The sequence below is a fragment of the Phytophthora parasitica genome, assembly GCF_000247585.1.
Source record: "Phytophthora parasitica INRA-310 unplaced genomic scaffold supercont2.64, whole genome shotgun sequence".
NCBI classification, from domain to species: Eukaryota; Oomycota; class Peronosporomycetes; order Peronosporales; family Peronosporaceae; genus Phytophthora; species Phytophthora nicotianae.
In genome coordinates this window covers 291574-315157 of record NW_008649050.1, presented here as the reverse complement: position 1 = coordinate 315157, position 23584 = coordinate 291574, and the positions used below count along the sequence as shown (strand labels likewise).

Genomic DNA, 23584 nt, shown 5'->3' with positions numbered 1-23584 from the left:
TGAACGTTCAAGCCGTACATCTGGTAATGCCCCGAGAAAAATGCAGCAACGTCGGGTACTTCTCGGCTGCTTGGTGCTCTAATCTGGCAGAGCCAACCGTCCAGGCACCCCACACAGCCCGTCATGATACCATCCTTGCTGATCTTCGTGAACCCGGACGCGAGCTCTTCGATGCGGCTGCTGGACTCGGTCGGAGAATGAATTCGTAGCTCCTCACACTCACACAGCGCGTCCATTACAGCAGTGATCACATCGTAAAAGCCCGACGGAGACACGCCAGCCAGACAGCGCGTGGTGTGAAAGCTGCCCCCTGCCAGCCAGGAAATAGTCATTTGCAGCATGTTTTCGGGCGTGATCGGGTCCGTGCCCGTGCGCCGCTCGGACTGGATCTCGTCGCGCAGCAGCCCAGGTCTCACAAATGACAGCAGCCTGTCAAAAGATGCAGCGCTCATACGGTAGCACTGCTCGAACTGCCCCTCCAACAGAAGTGTCTGCCTGTGCAGCCCCCAGTTCAGCCGCCTGCGCGGCAAGCTGTCACTGGGAGTTCCCCTTACCGAGGCAATGGCCGCCACCGTTGCGACCACCTGTACTCGGCGGTGTTTGCGAGCTTGGTAGGCCTTCAGCATCCACAGAGGCACCTCGTACTCGTCCATCGCACCCGCTTTCGCGCTCGAAATACCCGACGATCCCGGTCGGATCTCGGCGCCCCGAGTGGGGGCGCCGGATCGCGAGAAGATTGCTAAACACGTCGACAGCCCCAGCCCGCGCCGTCTCGTTGACCAACGAGAGGGCGGTATTCGCGACCCGACCCGATCCGATCCCGGTTCGGAACGGCCCTTAGTTTCCGCCATTGTTACCGTCGTCGGGGTTGCCTCGCCCTCACCCTGAATCGGATCAACGTTCTGAGTTGCGTCCTGCACCTTCGTTAAGCCACTGGACGCTGCACCATCGCACTGCTCAGCGACGCCTGAGCCAACGTTCTGCGTCCAGTAGTGCTGCTACGAGCCCTTCTCGTTGAACGCGTACACAGAGCCACACATGGTGTAGTCACCCATAGCGTTTTCCAGGTGCTCGGGCGAGTAGATCCACGCCACCACCACGGCGTTCACGTCCTCCTGGCCGGCAGCAGCGGTGAATTTCTCTATCATTGCCAAGATGTCCGAGCTCCGCAGATAGCACTGAGCGCTCATGGGTCCGACTTGAAGTCGTTCAGCACATTCTGCACCTCCAGCTCGCAAGAAAAGAACACTACCTTCTCAGAGTACAGCGCGAACTGGATTACAACTTCGAGACTACCAACCGCGAGATGAAGGACGAGGACGGTGAGCTCCACAACATTATGCTTTTTGGTGCTGAAGGCGATCAGAACCGCTACCCGATGCGGGCCACAGGCTGGTTCTCGGGTGGGGGCTGCGGCGTTGAGACCGATCCGGATGTTGGCTCTTCACCCCACGGATGGTCGGCGTATCGGACCGTTGCGACTGATACACTAGCAGCATTTATACCGACAACAACGACAAGAACGTCCTCATCGGTTGGATGGGACGGTAGGCTGTCGGTACCGCGTGAGGTCGGAGTTGCCATCGTTCGTGACATCTACGACGTCGACCAGCACCTGGTTGGCAAGGGCGACTGGATCGTGTCCGACTCGAAGGACGTATTCTGTCCAATAAAGCTAGATCATCAAGTCGCTCGGGGTGAAGCCGCTGAGCAACCTGCAGCTGCTCCGCAACGAGAACTCGCTTGAGCATGTGGCCAGCGTGTCGGTGAACGGTTTGTCGCAGGTTCTGAACTCGACGGGCGCTTCGTTCGAACTGATCGCTGAGGTGGCGGACTTCGAGCGTGGCAACGAGGTGGGTTTCGAGGTGCACCGCAGCTCTACCGGCAACAAAGAAGCTACGATCGTGTACGGCGACGCGGAGAAGAAGGTGATCATTGACCGAACGAAGGGTTCAACTGCTGACTGCGCTGTTTTCGCTGATAACAACATGAAACCAATCTCGGAGTCGATTTGGGGCCACTTCTACCTGTACGACCTGTTTAACGGCGCTTCTCAGAGCGACGTGGGCGAGACCACCCGCGAAAAGTTGAGTTTCCACGTGTTCGTAGACGTGTCGAGCGTCGAGGTATTTGTGAACGACCGCTTCTCGCTGTCGGCTCGTATCTACCCATGCGCGACGCAGTCCAAGTCGGACGGCATTGCCCTGACGGCTTCAGGTGATGCCATATTCCGCGCAGGATGGCCTGGATCTCGGGGTCCGCCATGCCGCGACTCGCAAGCGCCTCGTTGGTCTCTCCGCTTGAATCTTGTACAAGACTTTCCGCAGGCACTCTCGGTGGTTTGGGTCAAGCGTCAGCCCCTTCTCGTAGCTCACGCGGGCTTTCTAGAACTCCTTCATCAAGCACTGGATGGTGCCCATGCACAACACCTTGACGTGAGCTCGATGACCTTATTACCGTCCTTCTTGGCCTCGTAGAACAACGTCAACTTCAAGAGGCGGCAGCGGCGTGATTGGTGTTTGCGGCCACATTCTCGGTCTCCAGTCGTAGCTGCCCTGTGTGATGCACTCCGAAATGATCGAACCGTCCGATCCGTCATGGCCATGCAGTTCTTGGCGGCCATGTCATCCGATGGGCGCTGGGCTGTGGTGTGCAGCTTCTTGTTGGGACACAAAGCTGGCAGACCTTTGATGGCGCGCTGCAATCGTGGCCGAGGCGTAGTTTTCGTAGGCCGCGTACGTCTCGAAGTTGATGGCGCTGGTGGTGCCGCCGGCGCCCGCCGAGATTCACGCAGAGAATCGGTCGCAGAGCGAGCGATCACCTATGGAGCACAAATTGGCACTCAGCAATGCACAAAATTTTACATAAAACCAAAGAACCACCAACAACCAGGTGGTGCAACCAAAACACCTGGAGTTTTGGTTGTTCTGGGTTTTGCAATCACTCGTTTTTCCAACACTGATTCATGGGTGACACGAATGGAACTCAAGGATACGCCCCCCAAAGCGGATGTGTACCCATTCAGGACGCAAAGTTACGATTGTACTTTTCCAATGGATTGTTCCACGTCGTAGCGTCATACCTTTCTATCCAAGTCTTCAAAAAAATACTTCCAGAATATATTCCACTTTGTCTTTGCTCCAGTTTCGTCGACAATACTGCGGACGAATCTAACACCCTTAAAATTGCAAAATCCAAAATATATTTACATCAAAAAGGTCGGATTCAAATTTTAAAGAGGTATGATCAAAATATAATAGTCCATACCCTTTTTTGCGATTTGGTTCACAGGGATGGTAGCAAGCGTGTCAAGTTTGCCAGGGCTGAACGCGCTCTTGAGTTGCGGTTTGGAGTGCGTAGATCGACCATATTACGACGTAGTCCCTGTTTCCAGTGAAACAGACACCCTACAAGGTTGGCACGGGGAAACTGCTCCAGAACTGCGTTAATAAACGCCACTTCGAAGTCACATGTGACGTTTTTAGGCTCCAACTGCCTGTTGCTCAAAATGATAAGCTCATTTAGCACCCGCCAGTACGCATCTTGCGACTTACCTTGAACTAATACGTAGTAAATGGGTACGTAGAGATTGACGGCAGGCTCAAACGCCATCACAATCAGGCATTGGCTGAAAGGTTTGGGTACCACCGAAATGGTGCCGTCTATTAAAAGGGTAATCTTTGGATACCGCAGTATCAGACCCAAATCAGGGTGCCCAAAACCGATCATGCGATGGATTCCGGTGGTCGCCTTTGTGGGGTACGCCACACTAATCTGTAGAAAGGACCTGGGGTCCTTGTCGCTTACACAGCGTACTGATTGAGAGAGTATGGCCTCGTATACATCACCACCCGTACACTCCTTGCGTGTCTGCTTTACTATAGCGACGGCAGGTGCGCATGGAATGATAGTGAAAAAGCTCTTGCCAGACAACTGGTGTGTGTGTGTTGGGGGGGGGGGGGGTACTGACGCTGCGTCGCTGTAGCTCTAGCGCTTGCCGTTTGGATGGCATTCAGACGAAAAAAACATTAAAATTTTAATGGGTTTTTTCAAATGCCATCTCAACCAATCAGATCTCTCGCAATATTTATTTCATTCCCATTTAATTTGTGTTGGCTGACTGAATTCACGTTTAGCCTCTTAAAATTGTTAGGCGATGAGGATATGACTATGGACTGACATGGTCAAACACCAAATCCTCGCATCCAATTGTTAAATATTATTAAATGCTCATGTGAACCTTACTACCCTAAATATTCAATACAACATCATACTAAACGAACCTGTGGTACCTAGTACGAACTTCGCCACAGCTGTTTTGTGCATTCAATAATCAAATTATAGTTGCTATAAGACACAATTGTGACGTGGAGAGTCCCAAAAGAGCTGGATTTGAAATTCAGGTCTAGTCAGAAATATTGAATCTCACCACTGACCCGGTCATTTAGCACAAACGCACAAATCCTGAAGCAAGTGCATTAGTCTCCACGTTGCCGTGCATTGTGTATTCACTCAACAGTCGACTTTGTAAATGCTTTTTGTATGTTGCCCAACCCTAAAGATACGCTACCAGCACGAAAGTCTCCAATTGCGACATCTCTTTAATCGCTAGAGCCTTATCTCGCAACGTCGCGGTACCAGCTTAATCGATTATTGCGCAAAAGGCTCTTCTCACTGGCATCTTCCAGACCAACATCGAATGAAGTGACCATACCCGTGTGTATTTACCGAGATAAAGGTTTGCTGGGCGTTGGTAACAACGTAGCTGGTGCTGATCGCAATCGCAGCGAGGGAGCCAAAAGCAACACGCATGATACAGGCGTGTAGTCAATTCCGTTGTAATGCAAAGCAAAAGTGAGATTCATGTTTAACTACACTGCCACTCTTGCCAAACCTCGATCACTCCTGTCCAGTGCTTGTCTGCGAATGCGCATTCGCGTCTCCGACGGTCGCAAACACTTGGTAAGTCCGGTCAGGCGCAACTGCAACAGGGCGGCAGCAAAGCTCTGGAGTGATCCTGGATCTGCTAAGGGCCAACCAAGAGCTGCAGCGTCGCCGACCGTAGTAGCGGTGCAACTGTCACCGCTGCCCCCCAGCTAACCACGCTTCTTCGACTTGCGTTGGGTTAGAACACCAATAAGGGCGGTCTTCAGAGCAGCACAGCCACTGCTACCGACGTACTTGTTCAACATGACAGGTACTTCCGCTGCTATTGCGCCCTGTGACCCCCACGAGTCCTCTTCGTCCTGTAGTCCGACCCAAGCCACCAGGAGTTGCCATTCCTTGCGCGGCGATGCAATCCGGTGATCCTTGAACTGTTTAATCTCTAGCACCATGCCTTGATTACCGACATGCGCGACGAGCTCCTCGCTGACGTTCAGGCTGGAGTCAGCATAAAACTTGAGTTGGGATTCGTGAACATTGTAGATCTTGTTGGTGACCAGGTCGCGCACCATGAAGGAGTGCGGCAACGCCTCGGTCACCTCGAACGGCCCCACCCAGCGCACAAGTAGCTTGTCATTGGCCAGGCGGCTATCGATCCTGGACCACAATGCAAAGTCGCCTTCGGCGAAGTTGCAGGGCGTCCCAGTCGCCCTGTCCTTATTGCGACGATGGCGCTCATCCTTCGCCTGTAGCACATCCTGGTGCATCCCATGAAGGGCATCCTGGAGGTCTTCGACGTTGGCTTGGTGTCCGGCCACGTCGATGACCAGGTCCTGCTTGGTTCGCGACACCACAATTGCCGTTAGTGGATTGGGAATTGGCAGAAGTGTGAACAGCTCGCTTGGGGCACGGTTGTTCAGGCTTGCGACGGGCGTATGGTTCAGGTTCGCTTGAACCAATGGCAAAAGATACACCCCATTCCCGTGCGTCTAGTTGAATCAGCATCACGCGCATCACCTGCAAGATGTCGCGATTAATGCGCTCCATGGAGCCATTGATCCACGGTGAGTTGGGCGTAACGAGGTGCTGCTCAGTCGATAGGCGCGTGCAGAGGTCATTCACAACGAGATTCTTGAAGTGGGCACCCTTGTCGGACATTAGGATCTCCGGCGCACCAAATCGCTTGCACCAGTCCAATGGTGCTTGCACGGCCACGCAGCTTGTCGGTGAGTCGCACGTAATCAACCCGCAGTAGTGAGTCCTTGAGCATCAGAACGTACCTGGTCGTCCCCATGCTGTCGCCCATGTAGAGAAAGTCGTAGTGCAGGAACTCGTTCCTACGCGTAGCCTGGTAGGTCGGACCCCACGTGATGTTGCCGCCCTTGGTGTGCTTATACAACAGACAACGGCTCAGGAACAGACGACACATCTTCGTCAGATCTCGAAAGTAGAAAACTTGCTGGATCTTGCGTGTCATTGACTCCAGTCCACGATGTCCTTGGTTTCCACAGTGGGCAATGATCATGACTCGCCGCACCAGATCCTTGGCTCCATCAGGCAGCCACAACTTCTCCTTCACCTCCAATGCGCTGCTGCCGTTCAACTCGGCCTCCACAGGTTTCTTGCGTTGGTGTTCCTTTTGCGCACGCACAATTTCATCCAGCGAAGGGAATACAAAGTCGTCGAAGCGGGGACGAAGCTGGTATTCAGTGTCACCCAGAGAACTGGCATTTCCTCGGGCGCTGCTTCACGTGACGGTCTTGCACCGGACGACAGCCCTTCCATCCCCAGAAGGAGAGCACCAGCAGTGGGACAGCAGGCCCAGCCACGCATTCTGCTCGCCGTCCAGGTGCTCAATCACGTAAGGTAGACCAGCGAGAGCAAGTGCCCACCGCTGCAGTCGCCCTCGGATATAGCGTCAGATTTTTGTGGTCGCAAAAGAGGCGGAACCCCAGACGGCGGAGAAGTAGGTAGTCCAAGTGCATACAGGCCCATATGATAGGGAAGGCCTCCTTGTCGATGACGCTCCAGTTCTTGGACGCTCCCGAAACGATACCACTCTTGCAGACCAAAAGCTGGTGTGGTTGCTCCCACGGCGCCAGGTCGGCATCCCAATCAACCACCTGCGTCACGATCAAACCCCAGCCAGTTTATGAGGCATCAGTAAAGATACAAATTTCGGTGTCGTTGCTAGGGAAAGCCAGAGGCTGTGAATTGACGATCATCGCCTTCATATCTTCGAATGCAATGCGCTCGGCATCACTCCACTCTAGCGTGACACCGGCTGCCAGACGCCGAGTACGACCCGCGGTCGAGAGTACACCCTCTAGCTTGTCATGGAGCGGCTTGGCCACACGCCCGTCGTCAATGAGAGAATCACGTGACCATCCTGCCGCACACATGAACAGCTGTAGATCAGCTCCAGTCACAGGAAGGGGCAGCGCTGCGAGCGCCTCCAGCCGCGTCGGGTCATGTGCAATCTCATCACCGCTGATGATGCAACCACATCACTTGGCCTGCTTCTTGAACAGATAGCTTTTGACAGCGCTGAGGCGCAGGCCGTACGAGCGAACGCGAGCGAAGAAACGGTCAAGCGTGTCCAGTAGAGCCCGGGCCGACGTGGCATGTAGCAGAATATCATCAATCCAGAGAAGAAGACTAGTGTAAAGCCTGTCAACGAAGATCTTCTGCATCTGGTTTTGAAAATGAACTGACGAGTCCATGCCACCTTGAGGCACACGCGTCGGCGTGTACACCGTGTCCTCCGATATGAAACTCATGAGTTCCTGGCTAGACTCATCGAGCGGAAATTGGAAGAAAAAAACTTGGGTAAGTCGAAGGCTGAGAATCCGTACGCTCCTGAAATCGCGTGCGTGATGGTGTCCATGTTGGGTGCCGCTCCAGCCAGAAGGAAAGTCTGTTGGTTGACAGGCCGATAGTCGACCGTCATGCGAAACTCCATAGGCTTTCCTGGCTTGGCTAGGGGAACTACCGCACAGGCCCAGCGGCTATGGTTGTTCTTCCGGATGTAGCCGAGATCCTCCAGCCGCTTAAGTTCCTTGTGAAGAAATTCACGCTGAGCAGGAGCATATTTGCGTGGCTTGGCCCAGAAGGGCACAGCATCCGGCTTCAGTGTCACCGTGAGCGGCTCGACCCTAGCGGGTGGGTCATCCCCAATATCAATGACGAAAATGTCACTATAGCCCAATACCAACTGGCGTAGCTCCTAGTACATATCAGGATCAAACCTCTCCTGTAGCACAGCTTCGCACATTGCCTCCAGCCGCGCCAGAACACCCTCAGTGACTTGCAGCTCTTCCAGCTCGAAAGGATCGTCGTCTGCCATGAGGTCTCCGCCAGCAAGTTGCTCCAACCGCCGGTGCACATCGATTCCAGTGACTTGAGCGTACCCAACAGGAACTCCGTCTCGCCACCACTCATGACGAGGCATGTGACATTTGAGACACGTACCGCGCCGGCGGCCGTTTGAAGTAGCAGATCCACTTCGACTTCATCTTCGCAGTCGACTTGACCACCACCGGCTACAGTGACTACCATCGGTTCATCTAGGTGTCGTAGCTGGACACGGCTGTCCGGCACCACGAGCTCGTATGCTAAAGCCCTTGGAATGGCACTGCGATCAAAACCAGAGTCCGCATAATAGGGAGCAGTTACCAATCCGTCCACCAGTACCTCACCAGTTTGTGGGCGGCGATCATTGCGGACCGCCTTGGAACGGGACCGAGATGCGTCGCGCTGAGAGCGCAACTTCTCCAGCGCCTTGCGGCGGTCATTTTCACTGGCCGTTGGGCACTCGCGCAGCCAGTGAGCTCCACCACAGTGCAAACAGCCTTCGGCAGGTGGGTTGGGTCCCCTGTCGCGTGAGGCCACTGCGCCATGACTTGACTTCGACTTCTCAGAGGCAACGCCGTCACATCGCTCACGATCCTTGCGGGACCTCATGTCCTTGGCCGAAGAGCTCTTGCCGATATTCTTGTCTGTCTTTTGCTTGTACTCCAAGCTCATGACGTGGTACTTGTGCTGGTTTCGCGCACGATCCTTGATGATACGGAACAGTTCGAGGTCGTTCAGAGTAGAGTTTGGAAGTACAAGCAGGACAGCTTTGGTAACTTTAATCTACTCACTTCGGCATTTGCCAGCAACATCACAGGCGTTTCTTCTATAGCACTAGAAAAAGATGTGCCTGTGGTGGCCATTGAATGCTGCTTGAAGAATATTAGGTGAAACTCATTTGTGATACATGTATGAAAACAGTCCAGTGAAGCAATCATTTTTCTGTAACCAGAACTTTCAGGTTACAAAAAAATGATTGTTTCGCTTGCACGCACCAAACGCAAACAACAAAATAAGGAGCTCCATTGTGGACCAAATGAGGCACAACTTGTGGCAGCTATCTAGACGACGGTAGCATGCATACTGTTAAACTCCAATCATAGCAAAGTCGGATCCACATTATTCCACTTGAGGTTAGATGAAAAAAATATTGAGTGCCTCCGTGTCGCTACTTCTTGTTCCGGAAGCAATTCGAGTTCAACTCGCAGGTAGGTGGCCAGAATGCTTTCTTCATTTGTGGAAAACTATGCTGCGTCAAATACACAGGCATGCGTAGGCTACACAGACAGGGGAAAGCATTATGAATAGTGCTATTGAGGTTCAATGTTGCTGTAACTCAGACTTTTCTGTGCACGGAAATTTATTATTTAAAGATTTGATTTAAAACATCAAATGCATCCTTTTGTGCGGGCTCTTTTCTGGAACACGGCAGCAAACCTTAGTGTAAAACTAAATGAAAAGTATGCTACCACTACCCCGATAAGTCCAATGAAAGCGCTATGTTCAAACGAAAGCAGTATTGCCAGTCGGCTTTCAAAAAATTCGTCACTTGAATATATTACATGTGTCCGTCTCACAAACATTGCTTGAATGCAGAGGTCCGAAAAATAGTAAAACTACAATATTTATTGTGTTTTGGACTTCGTATGAAACAACTTATTACTGCTATTAACACGGCACGTCTCGCGCAACCAGGCCGGGTTTCCTGAGGTCAGATTGTTGCAGTTTAACAATTCCTATTGGTCAATAGCCAAAATTAGAATAGAAAGAAGCCATTCCACGCGTTTACGTACGAATTAGCCGCTCTGAAGTACGAAGATGCGGTTCTATTGACAGAGTGTAAATCGAATACTACGCGCGGTCCAAAAACCTACAGCCCACACTATTCTTAGAATCTTACTGTCAATCGGTACACAACAATGCTTAACACTTATCAAAGTAGTGGTAGTTACAAATCATGGTTGACCTCCGAAAAGTGTCATTTTTCGTCTAATCGTTACAGCAAACCCAAGTTAATAAATGTTCCTTCCAAGACTTTGAAATATGTAAATTACTTTTGAATATATTATGCCAAATAAGTGTCTATGACAATGGTGTAGTAGAATCGCAATTCAATTAATTGTGGCTCTCACGCAGTTCATGTAGAATCATCTACACAAATAGCATTCATTGGCCGAAATAGCCGTTCTTGTAGTATGAACTGTAACTTTCCCAGTACGCAGCTTGCGTGGTTACAGAATGGGTTTGATTGGTCATTTGATGCATCTAAAACAAATAGCGATGTGTCTTATTGGCTAAATGTCTGCTGTGGAATATAAATGCGGAATTGCAGTCTCTAAAGTGAAGTACAGTGCTTTTAAGTACGTTTTAAAAATAGATCGAAACGGTTGATTGATAACAGTATAGACTCAAACTTAATTGACAGCACTAGTAATATCTCCGACAGTACCAGTAAGACGTTCCGGGGTATTGCGAAATAGTTTGCACCACCAAGAGCAGTATATAATACTGCTTTCTGCGCGATATAGAATACATAATTTATAGTTATAGAAATCGGAAACCGCGACAGAAACAGTAGTAAAAATGTTGCTGTATTGCTCTGGAAGACATCAGACTATAAAGCAACGTTCTGGGGGGTAAGGAGTCAATAGGGTCATGTTATGCTGACGGCGCTGCTACACAATGCAATGCATACTGAAGGAAACGTCGAATCTTCAAAAGAAACTGAAGCTGAGTTCACGAGCTACAAATGGAATTGTGATATTTTGGAATAGCAGGAATGGAGACAACCAGAGGACCGTAGCAGCTACCTCATGCAAAAGAATGCTAGCGACGGTGTACTATTTGCTCAAATCTTTGGCAGAGATAAATGCTGTCTTTGGGGTGGGTAATCAAATCAGCGACTTGAAGTACTATGATTTATGGGCTACATTGGGTGGAACGCTTCAGCTACTTGTTTCGATACAAATATATGTTGCTGACTCAAGCGGAGCGCATAGTAGATTTTATTTCACAAAGACAAGTAGGGCGAACTATACCGATACTAGCGAGTACTGCAGATTTACTATCTGTGTTCGGTAATCTCGGTCACCATCTGCTTATACTGATCTTAGCACTTAAATGGTTGAACCTATACTTCTTTTGTCATATCCCCAGGTTCAAACGTTGCGAGGCGTTAGTGTGACCATAAGTACGACATTACAACAGGTAAACTTTGCAACCTTTAACGACCCGGAAACCTTAGCAAAGAAAAGAGCATTGATTTAAACTTCTAACCTTCACCAGAACACCGGTGTCATGAACTTTCGAATCTTCGAAGGTAAGCTGGTGGCTGGACATCTATCGGCCAAATCTCTCCCTTGAAAACCCATAACATGGTAAAAGATTTTAACACGAGCTAATGAAACTATGTTTGCACCTGATTAAAACGCAAGAGCTTGTCACGCGCATCATAAACTGTTCTGTTGCAGTGGTTGTAGTGGTATTTCCCGCAAGTGACGCAAGCCATGGGACGGTGAATGCAATGGGACTCTATGAGAGCCCATATCGGCAAGTAGGTGAAGGCACGATGCAAGGAAAAGGGGATCAAGATGGCTGTGGTTTCTGGCGGACTGGCGCCGTATCTCCAGGCTGGCGATGTGGGCATATTCAAGTCTTTCAAAGACAAGATATCCGTGTTCATCAATGAGTGGAAGCGCTCAGTCCAGGTAAGCTACAGTCGTGGTGGAAATCCTCGCACTCTGTCGATAGCAGTGGTCGTGTCGTGGGTGACAACAGCTTGGCGTCAGATAACGGATAGTATCGTGCAGCAAAGTGTGGGGAAGTGTGGCTTCTTCGCAAACCCGAGCGACTGGTATATCAGTAAGCACGATGTGTACGGCTCGTAGTTCAATGCTGCTTGGAACGCCCGCAGCGATGTGGGTTCCGATTCCGACATCGAGGACGACACTAACAGCTCTTTTGACGACGTGCTTGACACGCTGGTCGAGATCGTGATCGATGAGTAGTCCAGCTTGTAACAACTGAATACATATGCTGGCATTGATGGTTCAGATTCAATTCCTACTGTTTGTGAGTGAATCAAATAAAACACGGTCCTAATAGAACGCTCATCAAATAAAACACCGAACCTCGGTTGGGAGGGCTAGTTTAAAAAGTAATTATAATTTCGGATAGTTATCCGCGTTCTATTGTTATAGAACTCAAAATACTAAATTGTAATACAGATTATGTAACATGAAAACGAAATAGAATAATAATTGAGTACTCCGGCGCATGTTATTGTCTAATCTCTACTGTGGTGTTAAGCAAATGCGTCCACTTCTAGAGAAAGTTTCAATTTTTGAAAAAGAAAACGTACACTCGTTTTTCAGGGGCAGGTTGCGCTAAGTACAGGAGCTCGACAATACGCTTTTAGAGCAAACTTGAATTTAACATGTACTAACCCTTTATTAACGAAATTTTTATATGTGGTTAGCTTTATTAAGACAGTATACAAACATGACCAGATTTCGATCTGACGTGCGGAATCCGTCATAACATCGGATAAACAAAAGCAACGGTTAACAAAGATCGTCTCATTTGAGCAAAACGTTGATAGCTCATTGAACGGTATATCGAATGGTGATACTATCTCAGTATCCTAACCAAAGCTACCCTTATAAATATGCTTAATGTACACAGTAGTTGCATAACGTATTGTCGGCAGGATTACGCCTGCAGCGTCACTTTGCCGTCTCCATTGGTCTTTAGCCGATCTCTGTCACATACACGTGCCTTGACGCCTATTAGTGATGGGTGCATCAAGGCTACAGCCTGAACGAAGACACACCTGAAGTTAGTCCAGACTTGTCTGTTTGGTTTTACATTTCTCTAATTAATCAACTTTCCTCTTTGGAACACCATCCCGGGCACTTGCGATACGTATTCTGCATAAAAGAATATGGACTTTTAACATTCCGTTGGCTCGAGCATACCTAACGTCTGCAAATGAATCGAATATCGAGCTGCAATTGTCTGGTCCGAATGTAGGCCCCAATAAACTATCTGACCTAAATCCAGGTCGAGTCTGGATACGACCTAAAAACAAACTTCCTCTATTAACTGACAAAACGCAATAAGAACCCTCGTTAATACGGACCCAACAATGACATCCACCTGACAGAGAGAACTGATTATCAAGTAGGTATCCGTTTTACCAGTGATACATTTAGGTGTTCACCTTTAACCACTCATCGTACTTATTAAGAATCGGACGTTTCATGGCACTTAGTCTTTCCGGCGTCAGTCCTTTATCGCGAAACGCCTTGAACAGTTTATCCTCAGTGCGCAACACCCTTTTTCATTGAGTTTGGGGGAGATTCTGACCGTTATCCCGTAGAGTATCGCCTTCAAGTACATTGAGAAAGATAGTTGCAATAGTCGGTCTTCTTCATGGGTGTTGAACTCCTCTATGACCATGTCGTTGTCCTCACCCCGCAAGCTCCTCATTTCGTTGACGTTGAACTCAGGAGGTTGTGAACGAATTTGAGATGTCGTAGCGTGTTTCCCATTCTTCGTGGGGGCATCGAAGTGGGGGGTGTTGGGTGGGTCGGCTCGAGAGGTCGCTAGCATCACAGACAGAGTCAAAACCATGATCAACAGGAACGAATGCATTGTCGGGCGTGGATGTCAGGCGGGATAAATTCAGAAATGAGCTCTCAACGGAACCAGCCCCACAATTAATTGGGCTGATCGTACAATATTCACCCTTGCTTATGCAGTGCCGCTGTTGACGCGGCTCGATGATCTTTTGAAACGATTTCCCATGGCAGCATCAATTTCTCGGTGGTGCCAAAATACGCCACCAAAGATTGGCTGCACGACGCTCATGGAATATGTGGAGAATAACTACGACACGCACCTCGACGATATATGGACTGATGCTGCGGTCGTGAGTATGCGTCAGTATCCTGGCGTGGGCACAAGCTTAAGTGGTTGACTGCAGACGCTAGATTGGTACCCTCCAAAAATGAATCGTGCACTCACAGATATTCTGGGGGAAGTGTACAGTAATCAGGCGTTCACTGCTCCTCGAATCGACTGCACCTCCACTTCTCCCCAGCTCGCAATACCCTCCTTCAACGACCTCATGGCACTTCTCGAGATCTCAAACTCAGGCTTGTGCATCTTCATGAAAGCCACACGCTGCATCACAACCACGAGCTCGTCTTCCTCTCCCTCATTCAACATATCATCGCCGTCTGACGTTCTTCTATCATTACCGGATTCGTTGGATTGTTCACTTTCTGTCGACATCGATCGCTTCTGCTTCTTGCGCTTCATTTCCGTTAACACAGTCGTGGCACTGATATCTCTACGTACTCTCTCTTGTGGGTTATACGGATACAAGTTGTCGACATCGACGCTGTCTGTGACAACCACAGCACACGGTTCCCCTCCCATTTGCACCGACTCGTCAAAATATTCCGTCAGCACCACTTTGTTAACCTCCGATGTGATGCCATGGCTATCAGTCGATAACAACCGATAGTTCCAAAGCGACGTCCCGTCGTCCACTGTATCATAATCTTCTCGAACTGTTGTGTGTCCTAACGCTTCGGAGATAGTGATCTCCATGTTGAGCATAAAATATTTTATGGCCTCAAACACTTGTTTAATGGATTGGACGCCTGTGAAGTGGAAGAACTCGAACCTCTCGCAGCAGAAATTGCCCTGGGCATCCTCGTATCGATGATCCATGAGCTGAGGCTTCATAAGGTCCAGATGTTGGCTACGAGCCACTACGTACTGACAGCCTCTCGTGATCATGTCACTCTTTAGACTCAGCAGCACTTGGCGACGCTCCCACCACTCTCGAGGCAGGTGGATGTGTCTGCATAAGGGACTTCCTGTCTGTCGCTCCTAAACAGCGATTAAATCCGCTTTATTAACTAGACAAACACAAGCATAGCAGAATATACAAGTATTATTACCTGCATCCCAGCCAACATGGACCGAGCTCCAGCCACTGCGAGCTGTTGACCGTGTATTACATCTCGGAGGGAATTGTTGGCGCCCACGACGTCTAGGATCTGGGCTCTTGCGCTTCTCGGGCGAGCCTGCAAGCGCTTCAGCTGTCTCTGGAGCACCTGTAGTTGCGTTTGGAGCCGCTTCACCTCGTCCTGCCTCACCAGGTACGAAGGTCTGCGGCGCTTTGGTCCGCCACTTCGCTGTTCCGTCATGTCTGGCGATTAATTGCACTCAAATAACCCAATGGCGATTGATGGCATTCAGACAAAAAAAACCATTAAATTTTTGATGGTTTTTTTTCGTCTCTTAGTTCAGACTTTGGAGTAATCCGCGCCTCTCTATGACGAGATACGCAATGTTGATGCCGCTGTAAAAAAAATGAAGTGTTAGTCCAGAATTGGCAGTCGCCATTTTCACTGCTGGGCCTCGAACCTCAAGACTTCGTCGCACCCATGGGGGTGAACTACCAACGAAGCCCCAGTCGTGATGACAAACCTCATCCCAAGAAGAGGATCCCGACCTACAAGGTCCGTAAAGCAGAAGCTCGAGCGTTGGAGGAGGAAGTTCAGGCTCTACACAAACAGCTCGCAGCTCTCCAAGACGCCAAAGACCACGCCAACATTAATCTTATCACTGCCAAGAACCGAATACTGCGCGAGTGGCTGCGCACGCACGGGATGGCTGTTGCGTCCACTAGCGCCATGATTTTCGACCACCTCTCAAGTCAACCCGAGAACCCGATCAAAGCGCACATTCATTTGCCTAAACAATGGGCTGCTAGACGGGAGACGCTTGTGAACATGAAAGACGACAAGTTCAGACACTGTTACGCATACTTGGCTGCACGCTGCCGTAATCTGGACATGACCAAGGACCATTTTTCCAGTGACCAATACGAAGACGCAGACGGGAACCTCATGTGGCAGCCCTTCGATGTGACTCACTTCCGCGGAGTTAAGTCACTCAAGCAGGTGTTCGACGCAATGGTGTACTTCATGTTCAATATGGAGATCAGTATTTCAGAGACACTGGGTGATATTACCGTTCGAGAGGACTACGATAGCGTTGATAATGGCGCCTACATCTCGAGTCATCGGTTTACGACTAACCATGAATTCGTGACATCGGAGGTCAACACAGTCTCATTTGCTCAGTATTTCGAAGGTCCGAACCCATTGCAAAGCTCGTCGTGTGCTATGTTAGCCACCGATACCATTGATGAAGACGATTTGCACCCATACAACTCCCGTGAATTCATCCGTCGTGATGTTTCGGCCGCTGTAGTGTTGACCGAAGAAAATAGTGGAGACGAAGAGGAACGTGTTGTGATCATGCGTCGCATCGCGTTCATGAAGATCCACAATCCTAAATTTGAAGCTCCGGAGAACGCACTAGTCGACATGAGCGAGCGAATTACTCAGTGGCCGAAGGTGATGATCCAGACCATTCGAGACGTAATTGACGCTCAATCGCAGTAATTTACTTGCCTTTTTTAATTCTTACAAGGCGTCAATGAATTCACGTATCGATTGCAGCATGACTCGAATCCAGCTCGCCGTTCCATCTCCAATCGCGGTAAGTGCATCTGCAGGGACGTCGAATTGTGGACTAAGAGCCTTCAGGAAGACTGCAGACTGCATAATTACAGTCACCTCGTCCTCTTTGACTCTCGGCATTTCCGTCATGAAGAGTACCGCGCTCACGTCCAGTCGAACTCTCGATTTCGGTTCGTATGGGTGTAAATCATCAATGTCAACAGTGTCAGTGGCCATAACCACGCACGGACGGTTGTCCAGGAGTGCGTGGTGGTCATAGCACTTGTCATAAAACACTTTGTTCGACTCGGTGACAATTCCACTCTGACGCGCTGAGATTAAGCGAAAACTGGCAATGGATTCATCACCTCCGACTGTATCGTAGTCTTCTCTCACTGTAATATTGCCCAGTGCCTCCGTTGTGCTGATCTCCACGTTTGTCAAGAAAAACTTGGCCGCGTCATAAACCTCTTTCAATGACTTGATTCTAACCAAGTGGTTCACCTCAAACCGGTTGCAGCAGAAGTTGCCGTCAGTGTCTTCGTAGCGATGTTCCGAAGCGTGTCGGTTCTCCAGATTTAAATTCTGTGAGCGTGCGAGAATGTACTGAAGTGCAACGGTGAGCTTTTCGTCTTTGAGATCCACCAGTATTTGCTTCCGCTTGTCCCAACACTTTGGCAGATGAATGTACGTGTACAGGGGGTTCATAGGCTGCTTCTCCTACAGCCACATCGTAAGAATAAGGAAATCTATCAGGTTTTTTTTTTTAAAAAAAAAAGATTTTAGTTATTTACCAGATAATCCATTAGTTCGGACTGAGCACCCGCAAAAACCAATTTTTGGTCCTGCAACAGTTCCTGGAGCACATTTTTAGTCCGTAATGAACGTTTGAGCAGCTGCAAGTGGTCGCTTGAAGCTTGCTCAGCCTGGGCTTGCAGCTTGTGCACTTGGCTCTGTAGCACTGCGATCTGTTTCCTCAGTGCTGTAGCCTCCTCGCGTCGCACCGTATTAGTGGCCTTGCGCTTCTTAGCTGGCGGCATATTGGCAAATGACTGTCTGCTCTCAGGAAGAAAACCAGAATGATGGTAAGGCGAAAAAAAGTAATCCCAACACGATGACCGTATTTTTATTGGGTTGCACAAGGCTGAAGCAATTTGCAGGCGGGTGTAACCCAGCGCGTTAGCAAACACGTCGGTGGCGCTGTGGAGACCACTCAGTATCAACAGTTGCAGCATGGGGTCAGCAGGTCTGCTGAAGGCTGCAGGAGAACAGCTCTTTATGTTCATACTTTGGTAACTGACAGGATTGCTGTTGTAAGCGTGACGTTACCGCATTCTGAATTGCTTAGTACTACAGCATAAAACTACTAGTACTCGAGGTGCACAACAGGATCCTAACAGGTCAGACTTTAGTTCAAGCAATCCATGACATTAGTCGGGGGAGTTTCGTGCCCATTGGATAGTCTCCTTCTACCTGTGCGTATATGGTTTATTTAAGACTCTGCGAGTTCAAACTCTTTGCATCTAATGCCATAACGAGAATATTTGACGATTTTTTGGGCAGCTACCGCCTTGACAAATATCGGCTTGATGATGCACTAATTCTCTCCACAAGCCAGAGCAAGATAACCAGCAACAAGGCTTCCCATTGGAGAACTCAGTAGTCCAGAGATCTTAAAATTGAGTGCGATGCGTTCACCGCTGGAACACACTGTTGTTAATCTTCAAGCCGCCAATCATTGACTTTACCATAAATCAAGCAACCGGAGTGAGACTTTCAATCATCGAACGGTGCATTGTTTCGCCCCAGCGACCCATGTTGTCCCGCATTTCTTCCCAATTGCTCGTAGACACCGAAAAAGAAGGTCGATTAAGCTGTGAAAAGGCCCACCGTGTGAGAACGACAACGCTCTCTTCCCTTGATTCCAGTTCTTCGCCAAATGTGCCTTCAATCTGTCCAATAGGCGTAACTTTGCGTGTGTACGAGGTCAGCTCTAGAATAGCGTTGATATCGCGTCTAATGCGTTTATTGGGTCGATACGGATGTCTTTCATCTTCATCGACAAAGTCTGCAACAATAAGGCCACGTCCTCTCTCGTGGCCTGGCTCCCTATCCGGCTCGAAAAAGTGCGAGAACAGCACTGTATTCGATTCCATAATTAACCCGTTCATGGTTGTGGACACCAGTCGATTCTGCGTCACGCCTTTGCCGCCACTGTCGTCGTCTTCACGGATCGTAATATGACCCAGTTTCTCGGAGATACTAATTTCAATGTTACAAAAGTACTGCACCAGCATATCAAAGACCTGCTTGACACTTTCCACGCCATGAAACTGGATCGTCGTGAACCGAGTGGAGCAAAAATCTCCATTTGGGAGTTCGTATCGATGATCTTCACACATGGGTTTGCACGGGTCCACATTCGGTCGTCGTTGTCTTAGAAAATTATCCGCATCTCTGAGCTTCAAAGGTTTTAATGCCAGCAGTGTATCTCTCCTTGAGGTTTCATCACGGCTCAAATGAATAAACCTCTGCAGAGGACTGCCTGCTTGAATCGTCTATACAAAAAGTATGAGTAAAAAAAACAAGATTCCTTAAAAAAAAATGTAAACTTACCGAAAGTGCGTATTCCGACATGATTCCTTGAATATTGGCGAACTCAAGTTGTTGTCGCTGGACTGCATCCCGCAGTACTTTGCTAATAACGACTCTGTCCTTGTCGTTCTGTCCTGGTTTGCCAAAAGAATTCAGTGCTTGTTGTTTGAGCTCTTCCATTCGGGCTTGAAGTCCATGCAGCTCTTTTTGCAGCCGCTCTTTCTCTTCCTTCCGAATTGTGTGGGTGGCTTTGCGGTATTTGCGCTTACGCTTCGTCTTCTCCTGGGGCTCGGACTCTGCTGTATCGTCAGATTCCATTATGGGTTTTTCTCGTCGTCTCTTAATGATTGTGTCATTTTGGGTGGTTGACGAGTTTTTCAGGGACGTTTTCAGCGCTAAAAGTGTGTGCGCGGAGCCATCTTCTACGCTACCAGACGGGCTGCTGCGTGCTGAAGAGGGCGACGGGGACGTAGCTGAGGACAAGGACGGCCCAAGCAGCAACGAGCGGTAGTAGCGGTCGTCTCGAATCTCCTCTCGGGACGCATTGAGCACCATTGACACTTGATTATTCCAAGGCGAATTTCTAAATGAGATGGTGAAAAAGTAGATTTTATGTTGGCTTATCAATTAACCCAACCTATGCGACCATCGAAATTGGGTTTTAAAATATTTTATTACGCTAAGTTTTAGAGTATGAATGGTGCTAAGTTTTAGAGTCGCCACGTTGGTGAGCAACCAGTGCTTGGATCCAGGCTCTCCATGATGGTTTCGTGCATATTCTGGCTCCAGCGGTCCATATTCTCTCGTAGCTCATACCATCCATCCTTGCGGACGTGGAAATTCGGATAACGTAGACGAGAATGCGACCATCGAGTGAGCACCACTACTTTCTCATTCTCACAAGTGTACGATCGCACTTCCATGACGGTATTGACGTCCTTACGGATACGCTCTTTCGGTCTATAGGGATGTCGTTCGTCTTCATCCACAAACTCAGCCACGATAAGTCCGTAGCCATCGTGATCCTCTGGTCCTGCACTGAAATACTCGGAGAAGACTACGGTGTTGGACTCCATGTGCAGACCTTTGCCAGTCATGGACGTTAGACGGTTCTGCGTGATCCCTCCTTCCCCACTATCGTCGTCTTCGCGGACTGTGAGGTGACCGATTTTCTCCGATACACTGATCTCGATGTTGCACAAATAATACACCACCAGATCAAACACTTGCTTGACGTTTTGTGCACGCTCGAATTGAGAAGTAGCGAAGCGTACAGCCCAGTAGTCCCCGTTGTCGTTCTCGAATCGATAGTCTTCTGACATCGATTTCAAGGGGTTTAAATGGGAGAGTCTCCTGCTAAGGAAGTCACGTGCGTCTTGGAGCTTCAGCGCTTTCATTGCGTGTAGTGTGTGTCGTCTGGATGCTTCGTCTTTGCCTAAGATGATCGTTCTCTGAATTGGACTTCCGGCTTGAATATTCTGTTTGATTAAAAAAAATATCAATTAGAAAAGAGGTAGCATGATTTTTAAATAGTAAAACGCACACAAGCTGCGTAGCCGGTCATCGCCGACTGGATCTCTACAAAAGCCTCTTGGTGTTGCTTCACCGCGTTATGCAGTACGTTGGTATAAAGCTGTCTCTCCTCCGCTTTCTGGTCGTCACGACTTGGTGCGAATGCCCTTCGCTGCAGCTCAGCCATCTGATCCTGCAGCTCCGCTAATTCAACCCGAAGTCGTTCGATCTCCTCCTAATCATCAGCAACGTAATAATGGATCAATCGAACGAATGTAAGTGCCACAACCAGCAACTCATCGTACCTTTCGGATTGCATGCGTGGCCTTGCGGTATCCACGCTTTCTACGTTTCACAACGCGCACCTCCTCTTCTGTCGTTGAGTGAGTGCTTTCGTCTTCATGGTGGTCACTGCAGATACTCTCCCGTCCATCGTGCGGTTGCGTTAACTTGCTATGTTGCACCCTGGTCGATTCCTCAGTCTCCGGATTTGCATCCAGCGCTGCATATCGCGTCGCCATCTTGCTCATTTTCTTTCGTGGACACTTGGCGTAGCTAGGATGAGCCCGTGGGCCTTCTGGATGGGGACTTGACGACAGTGTCGCAACAACTGAAGCGGTACCGGTATATGCATTGGCAGCACGAAGCAGTGGCAGGAATCTACCTCCCGTCGAGGGGCTATCGGGGGACGAGGAAGGAGATTTGGTGTCAGCAGGCGAGGCAGACGCCGACGACAGGTCCGCGTCGGTGCGAGGCGAGTGGTCGGACGGCAGATTCATGCGCAGTGAAGATCAATGTGCACTGGAGGTGCGACCAGAGCGCAGCAAGTTGTCGACTGACGAAGTCTCATTGATTACGGGGGCTACTCGGCCCAGAGCTCAGAAAGATAAATTATCGAAATAAATTGACTTTCATGCAAGAAAACGTTCATTTTCTCAAAAAGGTTGGTGAATTACGATAAATGCTATAGACCATTTATAACATATAGGAGGTTTTGAGCCGGGAAGCGTTAAGCGATGGAATCTCGAACAACCAGTCGAATGAAGTCCATACAACACGTACTTCTTGTGTTTACTATGCCTTGTCAGTTGCCTGGCATTCCTAGACCGAGCGCTTCAATGTGCAGGTCTTCCGCTAAGCTCAGTTGCACAGTCTTGCCGAACATATCCATCTTTTCGCACAATCCATTCCAGTGCTTAATCGAAACGGAGAATTCCGGACGACGCAATTTGTTCTGCACCCACCTCGTGAGCACCACCGTGGTTTTTCCATCGTCCTTAGTGGACTGCGGACACTCGCGGACTTCCATCACAGCGACCACATCCTTTCGAAGGCACTCGCTCCGTTGGTACGGATACTTCTCGTCATCCTCAACGTAGTCCAGCACGATGACCCCATAATCTCCCTCTCGTTGCTCGTAGAATTGGGCAAAAATGATCGTGTTTGACTCCACTTTTAGGTCGTCGATGGTCGTGGATCTGAGTCGATTCTGGATGATACTTTTGCTGCCGGCGTCGTCGTCCAAGCGGACGGTGATGTGGCCAATTTTCTCCGAGATACTGATCTCGATGTTGCTGTAGTAGAAGACCAGTAAGTCGTAGATCTGCTTGACGCTGCGAGCATCTTTAAGCTGAGTTATTGACAAGCGCTCGGAGAAAAAATCCCCATTGCCCATTTCAAAGCGGCGGCCTTCGTCGCAGATGTTTCGCAGGTTGGTGTTGGGTCGACGCAGGCGCAAGAAGTGCTCACCCTTGGATATTTTGCTCGCTTTCAACTCTCTCAATAGCTTTCGTCGGGACTCTTGGTCTCGTTTTAACGTGATTTTGTCATGCAAAGGTGAACCAGCTTGTGCGTTCTGCGTAGTACGCATATCGACAAGCTAGCGTGTCAATTCATCCATTAGAAAGGTTTGCATCTAATAAAGAACGTACACATAGTGAAATCTCGGACATAATAGACGCAACTTCACCAAACTTCTGCTGATTTCTGTGAACAGTGTAGCGCAATTTACGTCCGACCTGGATACTCCTGGTCGTCTCTTGGTCCACGTGGTCCATCGACGCCATGGCTTGTTGCTTCAAGCTCTCTAACTGGGCGTTCAGTATGGCCATCTCGTTCAGAAGTCGCTCCTTCTCCTCCTTCAGCACACACAACGCAAGCATCAAAAACTGATATCTCACACTTATGCCCTCAACGCCATACCTTCCGAGCTACATGCGTAGACTTCCGGTGTTTCCTCGTACGCCTGGGTTTAGCTGTAGCCTCCTCCGACGAGCCCAATCTGGTTATATTAGCAGCAGCATTTTCGCTCTCCAGCACTTCATCAAGCCCCACGGGGATAATCGACGCGTGTCTCTTCCCCAGAGCTCGTGGAACTGTTGAATATTCCATTGTCTTTCTAGCCGTGCTTGAGCCCTCGTCTGCCGTGGCAGAAATGCCCCAACATCGATCCATTACGCTGTCTGCTTCGCTTCCTAGCACCAGAATGCGTTCCTAGATGTGTGCGTATCACCGTCGCACTTGAAGACGGGTAATCCAGGATCAGATGATTGCGCGCAACTTCTCACCTAAGTACGACGTGCCTAGCTAAGTCCGACTAGTCAAAGGGCAACTTAAGCTGAATGACAGCACAATGTAGTTGGATGGATTAATCATTGCTGTGGATGAAGACTCTCAACCAGCGTGCGGTGTAG

At 49.4% G+C, this 23584-nt stretch overlaps 10 protein-coding genes across 10 annotated transcripts; 3 read left to right on the top strand and 7 right to left on the bottom strand.

The window, feature by feature from the left end:
- Positions 1 to 7: 7 nt before the first annotated feature.
- On the bottom strand, positions 8 to 653 carry PPTG_24044 (hypothetical protein; the record flags this gene model as incomplete). Its single annotated transcript, XM_008914915.1, has 2 exons — positions 8 to 83; positions 109 to 653. The coding sequence occupies 2 exons, from the start codon at positions 651 to 653 to the stop codon at positions 8 to 10; spliced, it is 621 nt and encodes a 206-aa protein (XP_008913163.1).
- Positions 654 to 998: 345 nt separating this feature from the next.
- On the bottom strand, positions 999 to 1190 carry PPTG_24043 (hypothetical protein; the record flags this gene model as incomplete). The annotated part of the gene is made up of 1 exon (XM_008914914.1): positions 999 to 1190. One exon carries the CDS (start codon positions 1188 to 1190, stop codon positions 999 to 1001), a length of 192 nt encoding a protein of 63 aa, XP_008913162.1.
- Positions 1191 to 1306: 116 nt separating this feature from the next.
- PPTG_17070 (hypothetical protein) lies at positions 1307 to 2477 on the top strand (the record flags this gene model as incomplete). The annotated part of the gene is made up of 2 exons (XM_008914913.1): positions 1307 to 1657; positions 1680 to 2477. The coding sequence occupies 2 exons, from the start codon at positions 1307 to 1309 to the stop codon at positions 2475 to 2477; spliced, it is 1149 nt and encodes a 382-aa protein (XP_008913161.1).
- A 274-nt stretch (positions 2478 to 2751) lies between these two features.
- On the top strand, positions 2752 to 2868 carry PPTG_24042 (hypothetical protein; the record flags this gene model as incomplete). Its single annotated transcript, XM_008914912.1, has 1 exon — positions 2752 to 2868. One exon carries the CDS (start codon positions 2752 to 2754, stop codon positions 2866 to 2868), a length of 117 nt encoding a protein of 38 aa, XP_008913160.1.
- Positions 2869 to 14292: 11424 nt separating this feature from the next.
- PPTG_17067 (hypothetical protein) lies at positions 14293 to 15461 on the bottom strand (the record flags this gene model as incomplete). The annotated part of the gene is made up of 2 exons (XM_008914911.1): positions 14293 to 15141; positions 15213 to 15461. The coding sequence occupies 2 exons, from the start codon at positions 15459 to 15461 to the stop codon at positions 14293 to 14295; spliced, it is 1098 nt and encodes a 365-aa protein (XP_008913159.1).
- A 187-nt stretch (positions 15462 to 15648) lies between these two features.
- On the top strand, positions 15649 to 17635 carry PPTG_17066 (hypothetical protein). The gene has a single exon (XM_008914910.1). It carries the CDS (start codon positions 15702 to 15704, stop codon positions 16725 to 16727), a length of 1026 nt encoding a protein of 341 aa, XP_008913158.1. The 5' UTR covers positions 15649 to 15701; the 3' UTR covers positions 16728 to 17635.
- On the bottom strand, positions 16749 to 17824 carry PPTG_17065 (hypothetical protein; the record flags this gene model as incomplete). Its single annotated transcript, XM_008914909.1, has 2 exons — positions 16749 to 17504; positions 17579 to 17824. 2 exons carry the CDS (start codon positions 17822 to 17824, stop codon positions 16749 to 16751), a joined length of 1002 nt encoding a protein of 333 aa, XP_008913157.1.
- A 714-nt stretch (positions 17825 to 18538) lies between these two features.
- Positions 18539 to 19934, bottom strand: PPTG_17064 (hypothetical protein; the record flags this gene model as incomplete). The annotated part of the gene is made up of 2 exons (XM_008914908.1): positions 18539 to 19342; positions 19401 to 19934. 2 exons carry the CDS (start codon positions 19932 to 19934, stop codon positions 18539 to 18541), a joined length of 1338 nt encoding a protein of 445 aa, XP_008913156.1.
- A 64-nt stretch (positions 19935 to 19998) lies between these two features.
- PPTG_17063 (hypothetical protein) lies at positions 19999 to 21766 on the bottom strand. The gene is made up of 3 exons (XM_008914907.1): positions 21197 to 21766; positions 20923 to 21126; positions 19999 to 20857 (listed from the first exon to the last, which is right to left on the bottom strand). The coding sequence occupies exons 1-3, from the start codon at positions 21668 to 21670 to the stop codon at positions 20090 to 20092; spliced, it is 1446 nt and encodes a 481-aa protein (XP_008913155.1). The 5' UTR covers positions 21671 to 21766; the 3' UTR covers positions 19999 to 20089.
- Positions 21767 to 21975: 209 nt separating this feature from the next.
- On the bottom strand, positions 21976 to 23345 carry PPTG_17062 (hypothetical protein; the record flags this gene model as incomplete). Its single annotated transcript, XM_008914906.1, has 3 exons — positions 21976 to 22746; positions 22823 to 23029; positions 23094 to 23345. The coding sequence occupies 3 exons, from the start codon at positions 23343 to 23345 to the stop codon at positions 21976 to 21978; spliced, it is 1230 nt and encodes a 409-aa protein (XP_008913154.1).
- Positions 23346 to 23584: the final 239 nt, after the last annotated feature.